Consider the following 19728-nt stretch of genomic DNA (forward strand, 5'->3'; position numbering starts at 1 on the left):
TTCCATAAGATGGCGAACTCAAACAGTAGAAGGAATTGTTTGAAAAAGATTAAAGTCGGAGGTACCTGGCTTTTAGACGATCAAGATATTCAAAGGGGAGTGGTGAGGGCCTATCAGGACCTGTTATCGGACCCTGGTGGCTGGCACCCAAGTATGAGCAGCCTGGAGTTTGATAGAATTGGTAGAGAGGAGGCTGCCAGGCTGGAGGAGATGTTTTCCCTGGAAGAAGTGTATCTGGCCCTTTTGGAGCTGAACGGAGATAAGGCTCCTGGTCCGAATGGTTTTCCCATTGCCTTTTGGCAGTTTTGTTGGGATTTTGTCAAAGACGAAATAATGGGATTCTTTAAGGATTTTTTTGAGAGGGGGAAATTCGTTAAAAGTCTTAACTCCACGTTTCTGGTCTTAGTCCCCAAGAAAGGCGGGGCTGAGGATCTTCGTGACTACAGGCCCATTAGCCTGGTGGGTGGGCTGTACAAGATTCTCGCCAAAGTTCTAGCCAATAGGTTGAAGAAAGTAGTGAGTAAGGTGGTGTCTCCTTCCCAAAATGCCTTTGTTGAAGGAAGGCAAATCCTTGACGCAGCGTTAATTGCAAACGAGGCCATAGACTCGTTGCTGAAAGGGGATGAAGCTGGGGTGTTATGCAAACTTGACCTGGAGAAGGCTTACGACCATATTAACTGGGACTTTCTGATGTCAGTGATGCAAAAGATGGGTTTTGGGGTGAAGTGGGCCGGCTGGATCAGGTGGTGCATCTCCACTGCATCCTTCTCTGTTCTGATCAACGGCTCGCCAGCGGGTTTCTTCCAGAGTACTCGAGGGTTAAGGCAAGGGGACCCTATTTCCCCTTATTTATTTGTCTTAGGAATGGAGGCCTTAAGCTGCCTCATCAACAAAGCGGTTAGGGGGGGCTTTCTTTCCGGTTGCAGTTTAAGGGGCAGGGGTGGAAATGGGATTCAAGTATCTCATCTGTTATTCGCGGATGATACGCTGGTCTTTTGCAAGGATTCCCAAGACCAAATGGCTGTCCTAAGTTGGCTTTTAATGTGGTTTGAAGCCATTTCTGGTCTGAACATCAACTTGGAGAAAAGCGAAATTCTGCCGGTGGGAAGAGTTGAGAGTGCTGAGGCCTTGGCTTCTGAATTGGGCTGCAAAGTGGGTTCTCTTCCTTCCACCTACTTGGGGCTGCCTCTTGGTGCTCCTCACAAATCGGTGGTTGTGTGGGATGGTGTGGAAGAAAGGATGAGGAAGAGACTTGCTTTGTGGAAGAGGCAGTTCATTTCTAAGGGGGGAGAATCACGCTCATTCGGAGCACTTTGGCTAGCATGCCGATTTATCTTATGTCCTTGATGCGTATCCCAAGGGTTGTAAGATTGAGGCTTGAGAAAATCCAAAGGGACTTCCTATGGGGTGGGGGTGCGTTGGAAAAGAGGCCTCACCTTGTAAAATGGGATGTGGTTCGCTCTCATAAAATGAAGGGTGGCTTGGGGATCAGAAATTTTTCTACCCTCAATAGGGCCCTGTTGTGTAAATGGAGCTGGCGCTTTGCGGCTGAAAGGGAGTCTTTTTGGAAACTTATTATCAGCACGAAGTATGGGGAAGAAGAAGGAGGATGGATCTCTTGTGAGGTTAGGGAAGGCTTTGGGGTGGGGTTGTGGAAGGAAATCAGAAAGGAAGGCGGGCTGTTGTTTAAAAACGTTTCCTTCACCGTAGGGGATGGTAGAAGGGTGAAATTTTGGAAGGACATTTGGTGTGGTAACATTCCCCTTTGTGAGGCATTTCCTTCTTTGTTTGCATTTGCGGTTTCCCAAGATGTGTGGGTAGAGGATTGTTGGGATTCTATGGGGGATGTGGGGGGATGGTCTCCTCGTTTTTCTAGATCTTTTAATGACTGGGAGCTGGAGGCGGTGGCGAGCCTCCTTTCGGTCCTTCAAGGTAAGAGACTCAACATTGGGATGGAGGATAGTGTGGTGTGGAATGCTTCTAAGAATGGGATATTCTCTGTAAAATCCCTGTACAATACTCTTGATTCTGGTGGTGCAGTCCTGTTTCCGTGGCGAATCGTTTGGAGCCCTTGCGTGCCTACTAAGGTGGGTTTTTTTTGCTTGGGAAGCTTCTTGGGGGAAGGTTCTAACCCAAGATCTTCTCAAAAGGCGGGGCTGGTCTCTAGCAAACAGATGCTTCTTATGTTGTAATGACGAGGAGACAATTAACCACATCCTTATCCATTGTCCCAAGGCGAGGGTGCTGTGGAATCTTGTGTTTACGTTGTTTAGAGTTAATTGGGTCCTTCAGCTCACGGTTAAAGACACTCTCCTTGGCTGGTCCGCCTCCTTTGTAGACAAGAAGCATGGGAAAATCTGGCGGGCAGCTCCCCTTTGTTTATTTTGGACGATGTGGAAAGTAAGAAATAGGATAGTGTTTGATAATGAGGCTTTGTCGATCCAAAGATTGAAAGCCTCTTTCGTTTGTAATCTTTTCTCTTGGACGAAGTCTTGGTTAGATGGAGAGCCCCGTTCCTTATTTAGCTTTGTAGATTGGTTGGGCTCTAATTGAGGGTTGGTGGGTGTAAGCTTCTTTGTGCTTTTTGTTTTTAGGGCTTCTCGTGTATACTCCCTGTATGCTTCGGGTTGCCTTCTTGCTTCCCTCTTTTTATGAAATTTTTTCTATGTTTATCTATCAAAAAAAAAAAAAAATATCTCCTCTCTTATCCTATCCTATGCTATATCTGGCCAACTAAACATAGCCTGAGGGTGCTAGAAAGGGATAAGGAGGTAATCTAAAATACAAGAGGAACACCATGGAGGTGGTAGTGCAGTAGTGGAAATATTATGGAGAAGAGGATCTGACAATGGTGGGTGGTCAAGAGGAGAAACCACAGGTGGAAGCTTTCATCTTAGAGCACAGACCTATAGGGAAGAGGAGACACTGAACTAGGAAATCAGGGAAGATAAGAAATATCTAAAGGAGAAGCATCTTGACTGAGAGAATAAAATAGGAGTGGTTCAAGAAAAATAGCATTATGAGATGTACAAGTTTGACAGGCCTCTAAAATGAGGAAAAAAAAAAAAAAAACCTTTGTGGTCACTACTTATCAAAAAAGGACAAATTTAGTGGCTTGTGGAGATAATTGGGTTCTTTGGAACATAGAAAGATGAACAAAACAAAGACAACCAAAGATGCAAAGATGAGGATGAGATGGTGAAGTAAGAAATAGAATTTTATAGGGTGAAATATTATCCAAACAGGTTTTGTTGGAAGTACATTAATTATATGAATAGCAGTATGAACAGTTTCATACCAAAAAAATTGATGGTTTCTCTTATTCAATGAGTAAAGTTCTAAGAGTGTTACAAATACACGCAAGAAGACTTTGAATCCTTGGTAAGAATGTGCTGAGATTGTAGATGAATTTCATCTCTTAAAACTGCTCTATGCACAAGTATTAAGATCAGGTAGCGCCTCCTTATTCATTAGAGCTGCTCAAACAAACTAAAATTCAAGCCTTAGGTTCATCGAAACCAACCAAAATGAGCATCTTTTTGTATCTGATGACTAAAGAAAGTTATGTTGGTGCTACCTCATTCCTCCATAAGGTAGATTGCCATTATAATAATCTGGGACATATTCTATCATTGTTCATATTTCACTAATTAAATCCCAAAATAAAATTTTTTAACCTTGTTTGTTTGATGGTAAAGTTCTTTAAATCATTCCACATGTTCAAGTCTATGGTAAAGGGTCATAGAGACAGATTAATGTTGGATTCAACCAACTTAGAATTATTTCAGGACCAAGTGGTTATCAATTTGTTACCATCAACAGGTTTTAAAGTTGTCCTGTCAAGAATGCCCTCGAGACCTGGTTTCCCATAGTTTTAAAAGGTGCAAGGTACACTTAAGGCGCAAAAGTCTTCTAAGGATTAGGTGCAACACACAACACAATATATGTGATTGAGTGGAGTGAAACACAACCTAGGATCATATCAATTTTATAAAATATGATCCAAGAACCAATCTATGCAATGGAAAATTTAAGATTCCAAACATTTAAAAGAAGCATTCAACAAAAAAATAAATAAATGAAAATATGTAAATTTAAATATACCATCAGAAATGTTAAGAATAAGGTGTTAAAAAGGAAATAATAAAATAGACGAGGCTTGCCTCTCCAACAAGGTGCATGCCTTGGCAAGCAAGGCATTATATAATTAGAGAGTAGTTGAGCATTGGGCTTAAGTGCAGCTTGTACAACTATGGGCCTTCCACGTCATATTTAAGGGGGAAGGACCATCTTAAATAATATTTTCCACTAAATTTAATTGAAACAACATCAATTTTCTCCATAACATGTCAAACATTAAAAAACTAATCAAATTAGAGAAGTAAAGAAAATTCTAAATGGTGTCCAAAGATAATTGAGATGTAATTAGAAGATGTAATTACAACCTCTATAAGAAAATTCTATGTTCAGAATAATGTGATTTACTTCTACACTATCTTCTTGCTATTGTCAAACAACAAAAGATGCTAACATTCCTTGTAAATTGTATGATGAGAGTGAAATTGTTTGCTTCTAGATGGTTTGTTTGGTTTAGGTAAAAAACTTGGTCTTGTAAATTTGTTGGATCTTAATGGTATCTCATCATATGCTTGGGAGTTTGGGCTAAACTCATCCACAATTTTGAATTTTGTGTTATTTGACTGCTTGAGTAGCCACCCACAAACTCTAGCTTGTACTATTTGATATGGTTTGGAGAAGGTATGACTGATATAAAGACAGGAGGTAAACATCTGTCTATTGTCTACATTTCAACCCTGGAGAATTGGACTGTACAATATACTTAAATATTTATCAGTTGCCTCTTTTTAATGTTTTGCAGTTAATTGTATTACCAGGTTTTACCATTTTTACAAGTAGGCTGAGGAGGAGTTGATTCACCTATAAGATCTAGAAGATTATTTGAGTTGCATTCAAGAAAATCTTTCTAAAACCTTTAATTTTACTTGTAGCCTATTGTTATTACTCATATTTCTATTAGAAATTCTAATCAAACTCATTATACTAGGATTGGATTAGAACTTATCTCTACTTTGGAAGTTTTATTCTTGAAATTTGATGTCAGAGTAGATTTGTTTGCTTTCTTCGAGTTGTAGAGCATTTTAGAAGTTAAAGCAAAAATTTTATTCTTCAAATGCAGTAAGTTTTCCAACCTGGGCACATGTTATAACTATTTAGTTATCTTTGCTCAGTTGAAGTTATACTAGATAAACAATTTTTTTCTAACACATCAGTTTCTAATTAGTGGGTTCAAATTGGATTACTTGTGAATTTAATACTGGCATTTGATCTTGATACACTTAGGACAGTTTCAAAGCAGATGCTGGTTACTATACATTGTCCATGTCTCAATGTGAAATATTGATTTGGCTTACATGTCCTGAATTGCATGAATGGAACCATTTTTGTTATTGCAGACACATAAAGACTTCACAGAGAATCGGGTTAGTGCATTTGTTTGTGATCTGACAGTTGATGACCTAAGCGAGCATATTTCGCCTTCTTCAGTCGACATTATAACCATGGTACTGGAATAAAAAGCTATGATTTATGCAGTTTGCAAAATTAGGTTGAGAACTGTTTGTTTAATTTTTCTAATGGATAATTGCTTTCCTCTTTGGAGATTTTAATTGAGCATTTTGACTTTTGTGTTTCATTTCACTCATTTTACTTGTGAAATAAGCGAATCTGTTATTTAGTCAAGCTAACTTGTTATAAGCAGATATTTGTGTTATCTGCAGTGTCCCCCGAGAAGATGCCTCTAGTGTTGCAGAATATCAGAAAAGTTATCAAGGTAAGGGAGGCCTCTTGGTGAGATGTTTCTCAATTTATACATCTAATTTTTACTCTTCAAACATTACGAAAGCAACTTTTCTTTTTCTTTTCCAGCCAAATGGTTATGTGTTGTTCCGAGATTATGCCACTGGTGACCTTGCTCAGGTTAGTTTGTGTTGTATCTTCTTCTTCATTTTTATTTATTTATTTATCGGTGGTTTAATAAAGAGAATGAGAGCCAACAACATCAAAGTAGGGCATGGTATGAGTCTTTTATGATCTTTTATTTTCTGAATTATAATATGACCCTTTTACTTTTAGCAATTATATAAGTTCCAAACTTTGTAATACTCTCCTTCAAGCTGGAGCACAAATGTGCATCATGCCCAGCTTCTTGCAAAATACTGGAGAACATTCATTTCCTTAAAGCTTTGTTGAAAACATCTCCCAACTAATTTTCAGAGTTTACGTAAACTGTTGTAACCCATCTCTTCATCACAAAATCTCTCAAAAGTGGCTATCAACTTTTATCTGCTTGGTCCTTTCATGGAACACTGGGTAGCTGGCAATATATACTGTCACTGGTTGTCATAGGATAATATCATTGGAATATCAGTAGAAAGGCTGTCTCTAATAAAAGGGATTTCACCCATGCATCTCACATGCTGTGTGAGCTGTAATCCTATACTTTGTCTCTGCACTGGATGTGGCTACCACACCTTGTTTCTTACTTTTCCATGTCATTAAAATTTAAATTACATCCTAGAAAAGTATAATAACAAGAAATTGATCTTCTATCTAAATGATCACTAGCCTAATCAGGATCAGAAAATCCAACAAGATCCAGATCATTAAAGGTTGAAACACAAGACTTCTCTAAGAGGACCTATTAGATATCACAGGACATAAAAACTACTTTTAGATGCAGTTGGTGTCCATTTTGCATGAACTGACTGCCAACCCATAAAACAAAAGTGATACCAGGCTGAGTTAATATAAGATATTGTCACAAGTCTTCTATATTTTCCCAGGTCTCTCAAGTGTATACGATTATCTCTGTGAAATTTAACATTAGGATATAGGAGCTGGTATGGCTATTAACATTCCTATCTCATCCACAAAATCAGTAACTTATTTTATTTGTGAGAGAAAAACCCTTTTTTGTGACAGAAATTTCTGTTGCAAAGAAATATCTCAACTAGGCCAAAACTTTTATAGAGAAATGCGTATTTTAAGCTCTTTAGGCACTTTTAATACAATTGCTCTTACCCATCGAAAAAAAAGGAGAAATGTGTATTTTAAGCATTTCGTGTTTTCCAATACCATTAATCATTTATAGACAACCGAAATGATATTACTTTCATGATTGGCATCACACAAACACAGAATAATTGGAAAGGTTGTTTTTGGTCCTTAACTACCACAACAGTAAACTTATCAAACCAAGCTCTTAGTGATTTTTTCAATTCATAAATGGCTTTTTTGATTTGACACAGTTCCCCTAGAAGAACATACCCCAGAGGTTGCTCCATATACTTGTCTTCAGTCTGTCATGTAAAAGGGTATTGTTAATGTCAAATTGAAATAGCCAGCTGGCATTATAACACTCAATATAAGGATCCAAAAAGACTGAGATGAGCCAAATAAGAGAAGGTTAAAAAGAAATAAATCCACTCCATATGTATGCATATATCCTTTTGCCACAAAATGAGCTTTTAATCTTTGAATTGTTCTATTATGTTGATACTTAATCGAAACACCTAACAGCATCCACCAACATGTTTCCCTAGAGGTAGCAGAGCTAATCCGTAAGTTGCATTTTTATGCAATGCAGTCATTTCCTTATCCATAGCACGTTTACAGCTACTAGAAGACAATGCTTATTGATAAAACTGAGGAATGGAAATACTAGAGAGAGCACTAGAGAAGATGTATATGTTGGAAATAAAGTAGAGAAAGAAACTATAAGAAAGAGGGTGTAACCTTTGTGAAGAGCAATCAGAAGATCATTGGAATCTAGAACCTAGTACAAGTAGACAAGGTGCTAATTGGACTTGTAAGCTAGAGAAATCTTGAGATCTCCTTTGATACCTTGAAGTGATTTAACTGTTGCTGTTTTCAGATTTGTAAAGGAGAATCTGATGACTTAATAGCTACAAGAATTGGAATAAACAAATGAAGCATAGTAGACTTATCTTTCTTGCCCATGATGTCAGTCTCTAGTGAGTTTGAGAAGAAAAGAATGTTGTACTTCGAAAGGAAATGACATTAACACTCATGAAATACTGATGCGATTAAAGACCAAAATATAAAAAATTTGCAAAGTATCAGCGGTTGGACTTTTGGAAATATCAAAAATATTAGCCCTGATTTGGACAACCCTAGAATGTGTGTGTGTGTGTTTTGATCAGATCCAAGGATGTGTGTGTGTGTGTGTGTGTGTGTTTTGATCATATCCAAGGATGTGTGTGTGTGTGTGTGTTTTGATCAAATCCAAGAATGTGTGTGTCTTTAGATCAGATCTAAGAATGTGTGTTATGATCCAACAAAATAAGACCATGGTAATTAAAAAATAAGTTTTCTGTTCTTACCTCATAGATCTTTGAAGTTGATGAAGATTTGATGAAGCACGACCCTTAGAAACCACCTATCCATATAAACTGCTGTCACGTTTTTGTTTTGAGCACCATGAATCCTTTGGCGGTGTTCTTCATGGATCGACGCATCGGAAAATGTGGGTTCCACCCCAACCATTCAATATTCAGTATTTGGCTTTGTTGGAAAACTAAGGCAATTTCAAAAGGGCTAAAAGCAACCTATGGAGGTTAGAGTTTTTTATTAATGAGAGTGAGAAATAAGGGTTTTAAAAAAACACTTAATTCTCTTCCTCAGTACCCTTTTATATTGAGTAGAATAAAGAATCCCTTAAGCCATAGTCTCGTACCTGTTTTTTTATTTTTATTTTTTAACATATCATTAATCTAAAATATCCTCACATGTAAATAGAAATTTCAAAATATTAGCATAATATAATTTGGAAATCCTAAGTAGCCCGTTAGGATGCCTAGTTGGTTAAGGCAAATAGCAAGATGTGTGATAGAGGTGTATGGTCCAGGTTCTATTCTTTCCGCTGATTGAATACCCTAGATTACCCAATGTTGGTTGTGTTGAGCATGGTCAATGCCTCAAGGTTCCCTATGGAGAGTTTGAAGGGTTTAGCCATGAAAGGTTACTCAATTATAAATAATAATAATAAAAAAAAAATTGGAAATCCTAAGTAGACTTTTTTTATAAATAACTTTGAATATTTTAACTTATTCTCTAAGTTAGAATAGTATGTTGATAGTAAAAAAATTCAAAAAATTAGAAACCTTCTTTACATAATAAGTCAACAATTGACTTAATCTTTGCATGATTGAAAGTAGCTAATTTTAAATAATTTGTCTCATGTCTAAATTATATGAAAAACCCATGAAGCCACCATAGGATAGAATCAGAGTGAGACAATAATCCAAACAGGCCTATATACATATTTGGAATCTTTAAACACATAAAATACCAAAAATGCTGCTAGACCATGCTTTTACTTGTCCATTGAACAACTTCCCATATTTTATTCTAATGAATCTAATCCATTCTCAAGCTTCTTTGAGCATTTCATATTCTTTTCATCTCCTAATAACTTTCTAAAAATCATAATAATGTGCATCAAACTAAAATGGAGCCACAATCGAGGATTTGATGGTCACCCTAAGTCTTCCTATCACACACCAAAGTTCAAACCAAACCCTATGGTCTAGTTTGTGCTAATAAACTAAAACCATATCCTACCGCAATGTCGTGGTTATACTCTATGACTAAAGAAATATTAAGTTGACCTAAACGACTGTGAGATATCCACAAGAATGTCCATCTATGATAATGGTCACTTCAAGGATCTAAGAAGATTGTCTACTTAGATCAACCATCTAAACTTTTCTCGGACTGTATTGTTTATCCACATTTAATCACATTATAAAAAAAAAAACCCAAATGACCTTTTGCAAAGAACTAAATATAATCATTTTCCAAATATTATTTTGAATGAAAACACTAAGCTTGGATTTTTTGTGATTAAAATACAACCAACTAAGAGCATATTTATCGTATAAATTCTTTACTCAAATTGATAAGCCTACAATACACCATATACTCAACACACTCTAATTGCAAATCTTAGGATCATACGTACAAGTAAAACGAAGTATATGATGCAATAGCCTTAAACATGTCAATCCTTTTAGAATTAAGGAGCTACTTGCTATCCAAGCTTGCTTAGGATCATACATACAAGTAAAACAAAGCATATGATATAAGAGCCTTAAACATGTCAATCCTTTTAGAATTAAAGAGCTACTCGCTATCTACCAAGCTTGTCATGCTTTCAATCTAATACACCCATTTAATGAAGTATCTAGCAAATGACCCGTTCAATATGTGAAGTTCCAACACTATTTGTGGGCTCACTCCACCACTATTATTAGGTTAGATCACACTACTAATATAGCCATTGTATGTTGTTGTAATTGTGATCAAATGATTTTAGTTTGGAAGGAACCAATAACCATCAATTTCTGTACACACCAAATGCTATGCACCATAGAATCTAGAATCTGAACTGTGGACACATCAATACATTGCTCCTAGACTAAAAAAGGGATAATTTAATCCATCATGTGAGTGTTATAATGTACTGGTTACATTATTAACATAAATTCTCTTGAGTGGCTTCTTGGGCTTATAATCCCAACAGTTGCAACTTTAATTGTTGAAGGCTTTTGAGACTTTTATAGGAGAGCATTATAACACATTACCTGGTTAGCCTAAGTCGTTTTCCATGCAAAGCCCAACAAGTATCAAATGTATGGTTAGTGTCATGACAATATGTGCACTCTTTTTCTCCATGGCCATGATAAAAATGACATCTGCGTCCCTGGCCTAGACTTCTGCAAGCCCATGCATACTACCAGAACCTCTAGTTGTGGTAGATGAAGAGGCTAATGTAGGGTGGTCTTTATTAACAATACTTGATTAAGACTAAGAGGTGATGTAGGATGGGCAATCGAACTAGGTTAGAGAACATAGGGAGGAAAGATATGAAGAAAAGTAGGAGAAAAAGTAGGCAATAACCAATGATTTAAATGAATCTTCAAATCTGATTTTTCACTCATCGAGGTTTGTTACAGACAGTCTAGAGCATACTCTCAAATTAACTAGAATTTTAAGATAAATCCTTACAGCTTGGTAACCTTAATACTAAAACAACATAAATTCCAATAATTTAATACATGAAAACATAACTAAGAGATTAATAACTAGAATTTTAAGATAAATCCTTACAGCTTGGTAACCTTAATACTAAAACAACATAAATTCCAATAATTTAATACATGAAAACATAACTAAGAGATTAATCGCCTATACCTAAGCCTATGCTAACTCTGAAAGGGTATGTTTGGTATGTATGCTTTCCATCAATATCCCTTCCCTTGAGGGAACTTGGCTTTAGTGTGTGAAAACTGTGGCAATGCTATGAAAAATTAGGGTCAAGATGTCATGCATTGGCATATGGGCAATCATGCCATTTGGTAAGGTATCAATGATAACCACCAAGACAATGCAATAACTTCATCATCAAGTATCTCCTTAGTCTGCTCTGTGTATCTCAGTGGAAGTTATGGGGAGCTATGAAGGGATGGAGCTATAGCTACACCTGCAAAAATACTAGCCACAGAATCAAAGTTGAAGCTGCCTCGGAAGGGAAGACGGATAAAGGAAGAGTGAAAATTGTGTTAAAGAAAACAGGGAGGAAAAGTAGGAAGAAAAGTTGGAGGAAAAGTAGACAACCATGATTGAGTTTAATGAACTTCAAATCTGATATCATTTAATATTCATCAAAAGTGGCCTTTATATGGGCAATCCAGAGCACATCTGGATAAAACAAATCAGCTGAAATTTTTTAAAACAAATCCTAACAATTTGGTGAACTTAAAACATGATAATACTGAAAACAAGTTTTGATAATTTTTGATAAATGAAATCATAACTGAAAATCCTAGCTAAAAGATAAATCCCCTATACCTACACCTGTGATAAGTCTGAAAAGAGCATGTTTGACATCTATGCTCTGCATCAAGAGGTGGACCCAATGGGTCTAAGCAAGTGAAACACCAGTAGGTATCAATATGGCCATGACTAGCTGAAATCTGACTTCTAATTGGCTGCAAACCAGGGTGTAATCATGGGAAAAACTTGGAAACTTCAAACTCTCCCTTTTTTGTTTTAAGATTTCCAAGTTATTTTTTGAAGGATGGTACTGATTAAGTTCATCACACCTTACTGTAAATGTACTGTAGGACTCACTCAAGGATTTATCTTCTTGATGTAACTGAAACATATCCTCATACAATTCATGCAGACATGAAACTCCTTTTCGATAGAGTACGTTTCCTTAACATCGTTCCACATCTCTTTTGTGGTATCAAGAAACATCATCTTTGCACTAACAGATAGCTCTATACTATTCCAAAACCATGTTACTACTATATAATTGTAACAATCTCATTCATCATTACCTTTGTCTGAGTTTGAAGGGGGAGAATTAATGAATTTCAACTTCTAAAAACACTTTCATGTCTTGAGCCCACAACAGATAGCCATTCAATTTCACAATAGTAATCTGCACAGCTGGATTATTTATGGATGAAGTTGGGCCATTTTAATGTCATTGGAATCAGCCATTCTCCCACACAAGAACAGAAAAGGGAATGCCTTTGATCAAACACAGCACCTAACACACAAAGCACACTATTTGGCCATCCAACAATGGTCTTAGCCTTTAATTCCACCCACAGGAATTCATAGGAGGGCATCACCCTGAAAAAATCAAATTTTGAACTGTTTTCAGGGATTAATCCCAACACCAAGCTGCTCTTAAAGGTCAGATCTTGGTAGCTAAACAACTCCAGCACAGGAGTTTAGAAAAGGAAAAAAAAAAAAAAATGGAAAACAACTTTATACCAGAACATACATAGATCAGAAATTGGGGATATGGCCGTCGAATGGCCCACCCCTAATACATATACCATACCCTCCTTGTCCTTGCACTAACGGTGTTGGGCAAAGGAGATGAAAAAAAATAAAAATAAAAATCCTGGCCACAGTTTTGGGTCAAAAGAAAAATCTGGCAACCATTCTGGGTTTGTGTAACGGCCATGGTCATGTGTAAAGAGATTGGAGAAGAGGAAAAGAGAATATAGAAGAAAAAAGGGAAAACAGGGAAAAAGGAAGAAAGAGAGGATTGAAATTTGATTAAACCTATTCCAATATCATGTTAATGTCCTGAGAGTTAAGAAGAAAAAGAAAAGTTAGACTGAATGAGAGAAAAACCTAGTAGATAAAAATGTAGAGCCTGCTATGATATTTTATAATTTCTTATTCTCTGAAATTACATTATGATACTTTTAGCAATCACATAATTCCCAAACTTTGAAACAATCTTGTAGTGTGCTCTATTACCTCATTGTACCTTCAACTTGAACTAAGTCATTATTTTTTGGGGTTTTAGTTACCGTTTGTCTCAGTATTTTATACTTTCCTCATCTTCTCAATTGGTGTTGCCTTGTATTTTTCTTCCTACTCACCCGATGAACACAATATCTACTGATTTCTAAGTGTTCTTTAACTTAAAGCATGGATTTTCTTGTAATATCATATGTTTTTCTTTATAAGTTGTAGGTATTTGTTGATCAGACAACTTTCTAGAAGCACTTTGTTATTTTATCCTTTCTTCTCTAGTACCACAGAACTCACCCCTAGCCTTTTGAAGGATATATATATATATATATATATATATATATTTTTTTTTTTTTTTTCTTCTTTTTTTAGGTGATTTAACAACCTCCCCCCATCTCCAGACACCGGTATGTAGATATGTATTATTTCCAGTTCCTTGTGATCCTTATACAATTGTCTTATTGGTGCTGCATTAACAGGAACGGTTTAGTTGCAAGGACCAAAAAATCAGCGAAAATTTTTATGTCAGGGGTGATGGCACTGTAAGTTTTAGTGTAGCAATTATATGCCAATTGTGACCATTCCAGATTTTCAATTGGTCTTCTTTTTAATGTACCTCTTATACATTTTCAGCGTGCCTTCTATTTTTCTGATGAGTTCTTGACGAGTTTGTTCAAAGAAAATGGATTTGATGTTGAAGAACTTGGTTTCTGCTGCAAGCAAGTAGAGAATCGGTCACGGGAGATAGTGATGAATAGGTAAACAATCATATTTTCTGTTTCAGGTGTGGATTGGTGTTAGTTTTTGTTGTTTATAAGCACAAGAGCTGCCTTGAAAAAACAGAGAAAAAAAGGGAGGAGAAAAAAAAAATGGAAAAACAGGTGTAAGAGTATATTAGTAGGTTGGGGAAAACCTGTTCCAGCTTATAATTTTTATGAAGTACCTACACCAGTGAGAAAATACTCGTTGACCTGCAAATGCTCCATTTGGCTTCCATGAAGGTAGGAAATCGCCCTTAAAGCATCTAAACTTCAGTTGATGGCTCTGAAGTTGGGAAAAGGAAAATTTTCTTCTGCTGTTTGAGCAACCAAGGAAAGAATAAAAGGAATGCAGTTATCTTGTACATTGATTGAGTTTCCCATGGTTTTTTGGCTTCAATGTTGATTCTGTGACAATGGGTTCTTTTACACATCATAAGAGAAAAGGAGACCTCATTCTGCAGAGGACTAGAAAGCAGCAAGAGGAAAATAAAAAATGAGCACATAAAAATTTGAAATGATATTGTCAGTGTACTTCGTGTATAGTACTAGGGAAATAGTTATATTACATAAGAGGTGTAGTTGTGATTATATATTACCAATTTTGGCATTAGTTATGAACCTAACCCAAATCTTGTTATGTACGTACTCATAGGCCAGTAGGCAATAGGCATTGTCAAATAGCTGACAATCTGTCCTACTATCACTTTCATTGAAGTTCATGACAACAGTGGCTTCTTTTTGTTCTTGTGTGATACATGTCCTGTCAAAGGATATGTTGCATTCAGCTAATCCAAATTCCTGAACTGTATTGGAGCTTAGCTTGGATACCTCAAGAAGGTATTCCATCGATGCTGTTGGATTTGATAACTTGGGCTAGTGAAGGGATTCCACTGAATTTCTTGAATTACCATTAGCGTTCCTGACTGTTATAAATTGCCTGTCTTCATAGCTTTTGTTTTTCTTATTTTTGAAAATGTATTCCCAATTCTCCCACATGCAGATATGAATATTGTCTGTGATTTCAGGCGTTGGCTTCAAGCTGTATTCCACTCTTCCGATGGTCTAAAGTCTTCCTATACAGAATCTGCCATCGAGTTTGACCTTTGTCAAGGAAATGTTGAGCCTATCTCCTCATCAAGAAATTCAGACCAACTTTGCCGAAGTGAGGAGAACAGTGCAAAGGAGCTTGCAAATGATTTTGAGGTTGACATGTCTGAGGGTATGGCTTTTGAAATGTTTGGTATTTCACACTCCAGTGATGAGGTAAAATTTCCTTCCTATCTATAGATCTGTTGAAGTTCTTATTTATCATTATGACAATTTTCTCCTCTGCTTTGAGTGGTAGAATTAAGAAATTATCATGCCATGTTGCATTTTTGTTGTATTTTAGGTTTTTTAAGTGTTTAAATTCAGTACAGTTTTGCATGTTCCATTGCCCATTTCTTGATGTAAAACCATTTATAATTAGGTAGTTAAATATTAGCACAGCCCAGATGTGCTTTTGTTCTCCAGTCTTTTTCTTCCTAGTGATTAATTCATCACAATTGTCCATATTGCTTTCTCCTAGATCATTGAGGTAGATGCAGGGAATTGGAATTTCAAGATAAAAGTCCTTTCAAAAGAATACCAACACACATGCAAATCAACTGGATTGATGCTATGGGAATCGGCTCGTCTTATGGCATCAGTCCTAGCCCAAAATCCAACTGTTGTTGCTGGGAAAAGGGTGTTGGAGTTGGGGTGTGGCTGTGGGGGCATTTGCTCAATGGTTTCTGCTAGATCTGCTGACTTTGTGGTTGCCACTGATGGAGATGCAAAAGCGCTCGACATGCTGGCTGAAAATGTTGCTTCAAATCTCCAAAAACCATTCCTGGACAAGCTAATAACAAAGAGGCTAGAATGGGGAAATAGAGACCATATAGAAGCCATCAAGGAACTGAATGATGAAGGCTTCGAAGTCATTATAGGCACAGATGTAACTTACATTCCTGAAGCTATCTTGCCACTGTTTGCTACTGCAAAAGAGTTGATTTCATCCAACAGGGATGCTCGAGAGATCTGGAAACCGGCTTTAATTCTTTGCCATGTCCTGCGTAGAGTTGATGAGCCATCTATACTTTCAGCTGCATCAAAATTTGGTTTTAGGCTAGTCGATAAGTGGCCCACCAGCATTCCAACAAGTTCATCTCAAAGCATCATCAGCTCCTGGTTCTTGGAGAAAAGCTCTGAGGAATGCATCCCAACCACAGCATTGAACATCATGTACTTCCACAGTGAGTAAAGTCGTTTCTTTTGGGCTTTCTAGAACTCTCATGGTTTCTTTTCCTTCTTTCAATTGAAATTCATCTGTAGGAAACATGGCGAAAACTTGTTATAGCTTAAACTTCTATTTCTAAATGATAAGCTTGAATAAAAGGGTAGTTTCTATGGAAAAATTCTTTGAAATTATACATCCCTGAATGAGAAGCGATTTTTTTTAATAACAATAATGTTTGTGGTTGATTTCAACTTGTTCGATTTATTTTGGACTTATATCTTCTAGATATTCTTAACACCTATAATTCATTTGACTCTCATATATATGGATAATTGGGGAGATAACTAGATTTATAAGACGAAGCATCGACTCAAAAAGCTCTGTGATTATGACAATCCAAAGGTAAGACACTTCTACTGAATCAAAATTTGATTCCTTTAAGTGATAAAACAGTTATAACAAGGTGTACACATAAATTGTAAGCAATGATCAGGGTTATGAAAAATGAACAAAGTAATGCTATGGGGGAAATGATGATGTAGCAAAGAAAAACAATGAAAAAGTGAAGGTGGTGGAAGAAAACGAAACAACGATTGATTAGGAGGATGTTGATTTAAAGCATGATGATATTTTGGTCGAGGAGAAATATTGAAGTAAAAAAATAAGATGTCAAAGCTGTGAGCAGCAACAAGGGCATTATGGTGCTTAACCTTACCCTCATATATCCTTTTTTTTTTAATATCATGATATTTGGCACTATCATTAGTCTTTAGGTTGACAAAGAAAGGTTGATTGCTAGGGATGAAGTTTTAGGGAAATTGATAAGATGTTGTGTTGTGTTGTGTTGTGTTGGTAGAAAAATTGAATGAGAACTTATGTGGTGGACTTGACTTTTAGATGTTTGCCTTACCATAAACAAGGTGTCGAAATTTATGTGCTGATTGTAAGAGGTAGTTCAAAGGAATACAACCTATTGAAAGGCCTAGTTGAGTGTTAAGTGTAAGAAAATGGACACATAAGCATGATTACTTTACCAACTACTATATATCTTAAAGACAACATTCCAAAATATTAATGGCTTACCAACTTGATCCAAAATACCTGCAAATGATACATAAGATGACTATACGAAGATTTTCAGGTCTTTAAGAAAAGTGTAGCATAGAAATTTAGAATTATGCTAAATAAGAAAATTGCAATATAGAAAAATGGCATGAAATCTCTCACTTGGCTTGTGAAGTAATTCGGGAAAATTCCAAGTCATAAATCACCAAAATCCCATTCTTGGATGAATGTTAAATGTGCTACTTCTTGCTTAGGTACGGTTTAAATTGTCAACTACTTTTAGATGGATTATTTTATGTGCCATAATAAGACCTATTAATAAATTCTGAACTTATATTTCGAGAAAACATTATACAGTTAATTTTTTTTATTGCTCTAAGGAAATAAATAGTAAAATAGATTTGAGAAAAGTAGAAAGAATGTATGAGAAATGTGAAATGGGTATTAAAAATATGAGGCATGTATGAAAAATGTGAGACAAGAAAAAAAAAAAGTATGAGAAAGGTACAAAAAATTTGAGGCATAAAACAATGTGAGATAAGAAGAATGTGAGACAAAATACGAAGGCTATAAAAATGAACATGAAAGATGTTAAAAAAGATGAGAAGAATATGAAAGGGGTACATAAATATGAAAAGTGGTACAAGAATATGAGAAGTAGTATGAAGAATGTGAAAAACGTTATATAAATATATATAATTCCCTAAGCTACAAAAAGTAAAACAAGAAAAAAGGAAAAAGGTATAATAACGATTAGTTATGTTATGTATCAATTTTGTCATTAGGGAAACACAATTTGAGATTCAAATCCAAGAATTGTTCATAAATTCATGGTCAATGGTAATAGTTAACGGTTCCAATTTGTCATGAATTTTAGCTTTTGTGATTGAAAATCCAGGTCATGTCTAGTTCTCATTACAAAAGAATAAGCCCTAAATGACCTTCTATCTCCCACTTGACACAGTTTGACATACGATGATATCTAATTGGCTCAAAATCTATAATTGTAGAAAGAATATCACAAGAACAAACACACGGGAAAAAACAAGTGTATGATCAAATCAATCACGACATAGGGGTTTAGCCAAACATCTTTTCCTAAGATAGGACGTAGTTGTCAAGTGATGATTGCTCTGTTTCTTAAACCATCACAACATATAACTAGGTACAAATAGGCTAGTAAAAACAAGTAGAAGCTAGTTAAAGATGAGTTGATAGGGCTAAAGAGAGCTGATGGCGTATGTAAACGGGATAGATCACATGGTTTTATATTAGTTAGCTTTAAAGCTATCGATTGGCGATTGGTCAAAAGGCCCTTGGGCCTAAGAGAATAAATTTTAACTAGGTACAAATAAACCAATTAAAGACAAATAGGTAGGGTACGATGAAGCCCATGGGTGACTCATGGTTATACTGGTTAGCTTTAGGTTGGAGATTGATGATTGACTGAGTGTGCTTTGGCAGCTAGGGGTGGAGTCAAGTTTGAAATGATCTCGTTATAGAACCAAAACAACCTATCTTATTAATATATTTAAAAAAAAAAAAAAAGGTTAAGGGCTTTTGGTGCCTGTAAATAGAAGCTTATTTAAGTCTCTATTAGGTAAAGAACACTTAGAAGTTTGGCAAAAAAAATAAAAATAAAAATAAAAAATAAAAAAAATAAAATTTTGAGTTTAGCCATGGATCTTTTTATGAGACTTAAAAGTTCTTTCACAAGTAATCTCTAAAGTGGAATCGAATAAGCTCAAATGGGAGCAAAGGCTAGGTCTGATATGAGACCATCCACATGCTCTCAATTTGGAGGATATAAGAAGGGCAATGCAATTGATGTGATATGACACTAAACTTGTGATCTCCAATCTAAGTTGTTAAATGATGGTACAAACATACGGGGGAGTAATAAATCTAATCTAGACATGGGGTGTTTTGCAATTGATGGCTACTCTTCAATGTGATATGGAAAAGTTGTCCTTCAATATCATAGCAAAAACCCTAAGAAATGTGACCAAACCATCTCAATTTGATTAATAGTAACACATTATTCATTATTAATTAAAACAAACTCTATTATAAAATAATTTTAAAGAGAAAAATATATTAAATATAATAAAATATCTTAACACTAATAATTACTTGTAATCTTTCTTAAGAGGCACAAAATTTGGTTTTCAAATATAAAATTGATTAATTGGCATTAGTTTATTGGATCAGATAGATATGGAAAAGGTTTTAAATTATGAAAAATTCAGATGTATCGGT

General features: G+C 35.8%; 1 protein-coding gene across 2 annotated transcripts in view; it reads left to right on the plus strand.

Moving 5' to 3' along the window:
- LOC117911292 overlaps nt 1–16609 on the plus strand; it is a 29581-nt gene extending 12972 nt beyond the window's left edge. For both annotated transcript variants that reach the window (XM_034825599.1, XM_034825598.1), the window contains 7 exons: nt 5475–5582; nt 5780–5851; nt 5947–5997; nt 13866–13928; nt 14020–14144; nt 15173–15410; nt 15715–16609. In XM_034825599.1, the coding sequence (XP_034681490.1) occupies nt 5475–5582; nt 5780–5851; nt 5947–5997; nt 13866–13928; nt 14020–14144; nt 15173–15410; nt 15715–16428 (1371 nt within the window). In that variant the 3' untranslated portion in view covers nt 16429–16609. The remainder of the gene's footprint in view (nt 1–5474; nt 5583–5779; nt 5852–5946; nt 5998–13865; nt 13929–14019; nt 14145–15172; nt 15411–15714) is intronic.
- Nucleotides 16610–19728: the final 3119 nt, after the last annotated feature.

The sequence above is a fragment of the Vitis riparia genome, chromosome 3, assembly GCF_004353265.1.
Source record: "Vitis riparia cultivar Riparia Gloire de Montpellier isolate 1030 chromosome 3, EGFV_Vit.rip_1.0, whole genome shotgun sequence".
In the NCBI taxonomy this organism is placed as follows: Eukaryota; Viridiplantae; Streptophyta; class Magnoliopsida; order Vitales; family Vitaceae; genus Vitis; species Vitis riparia.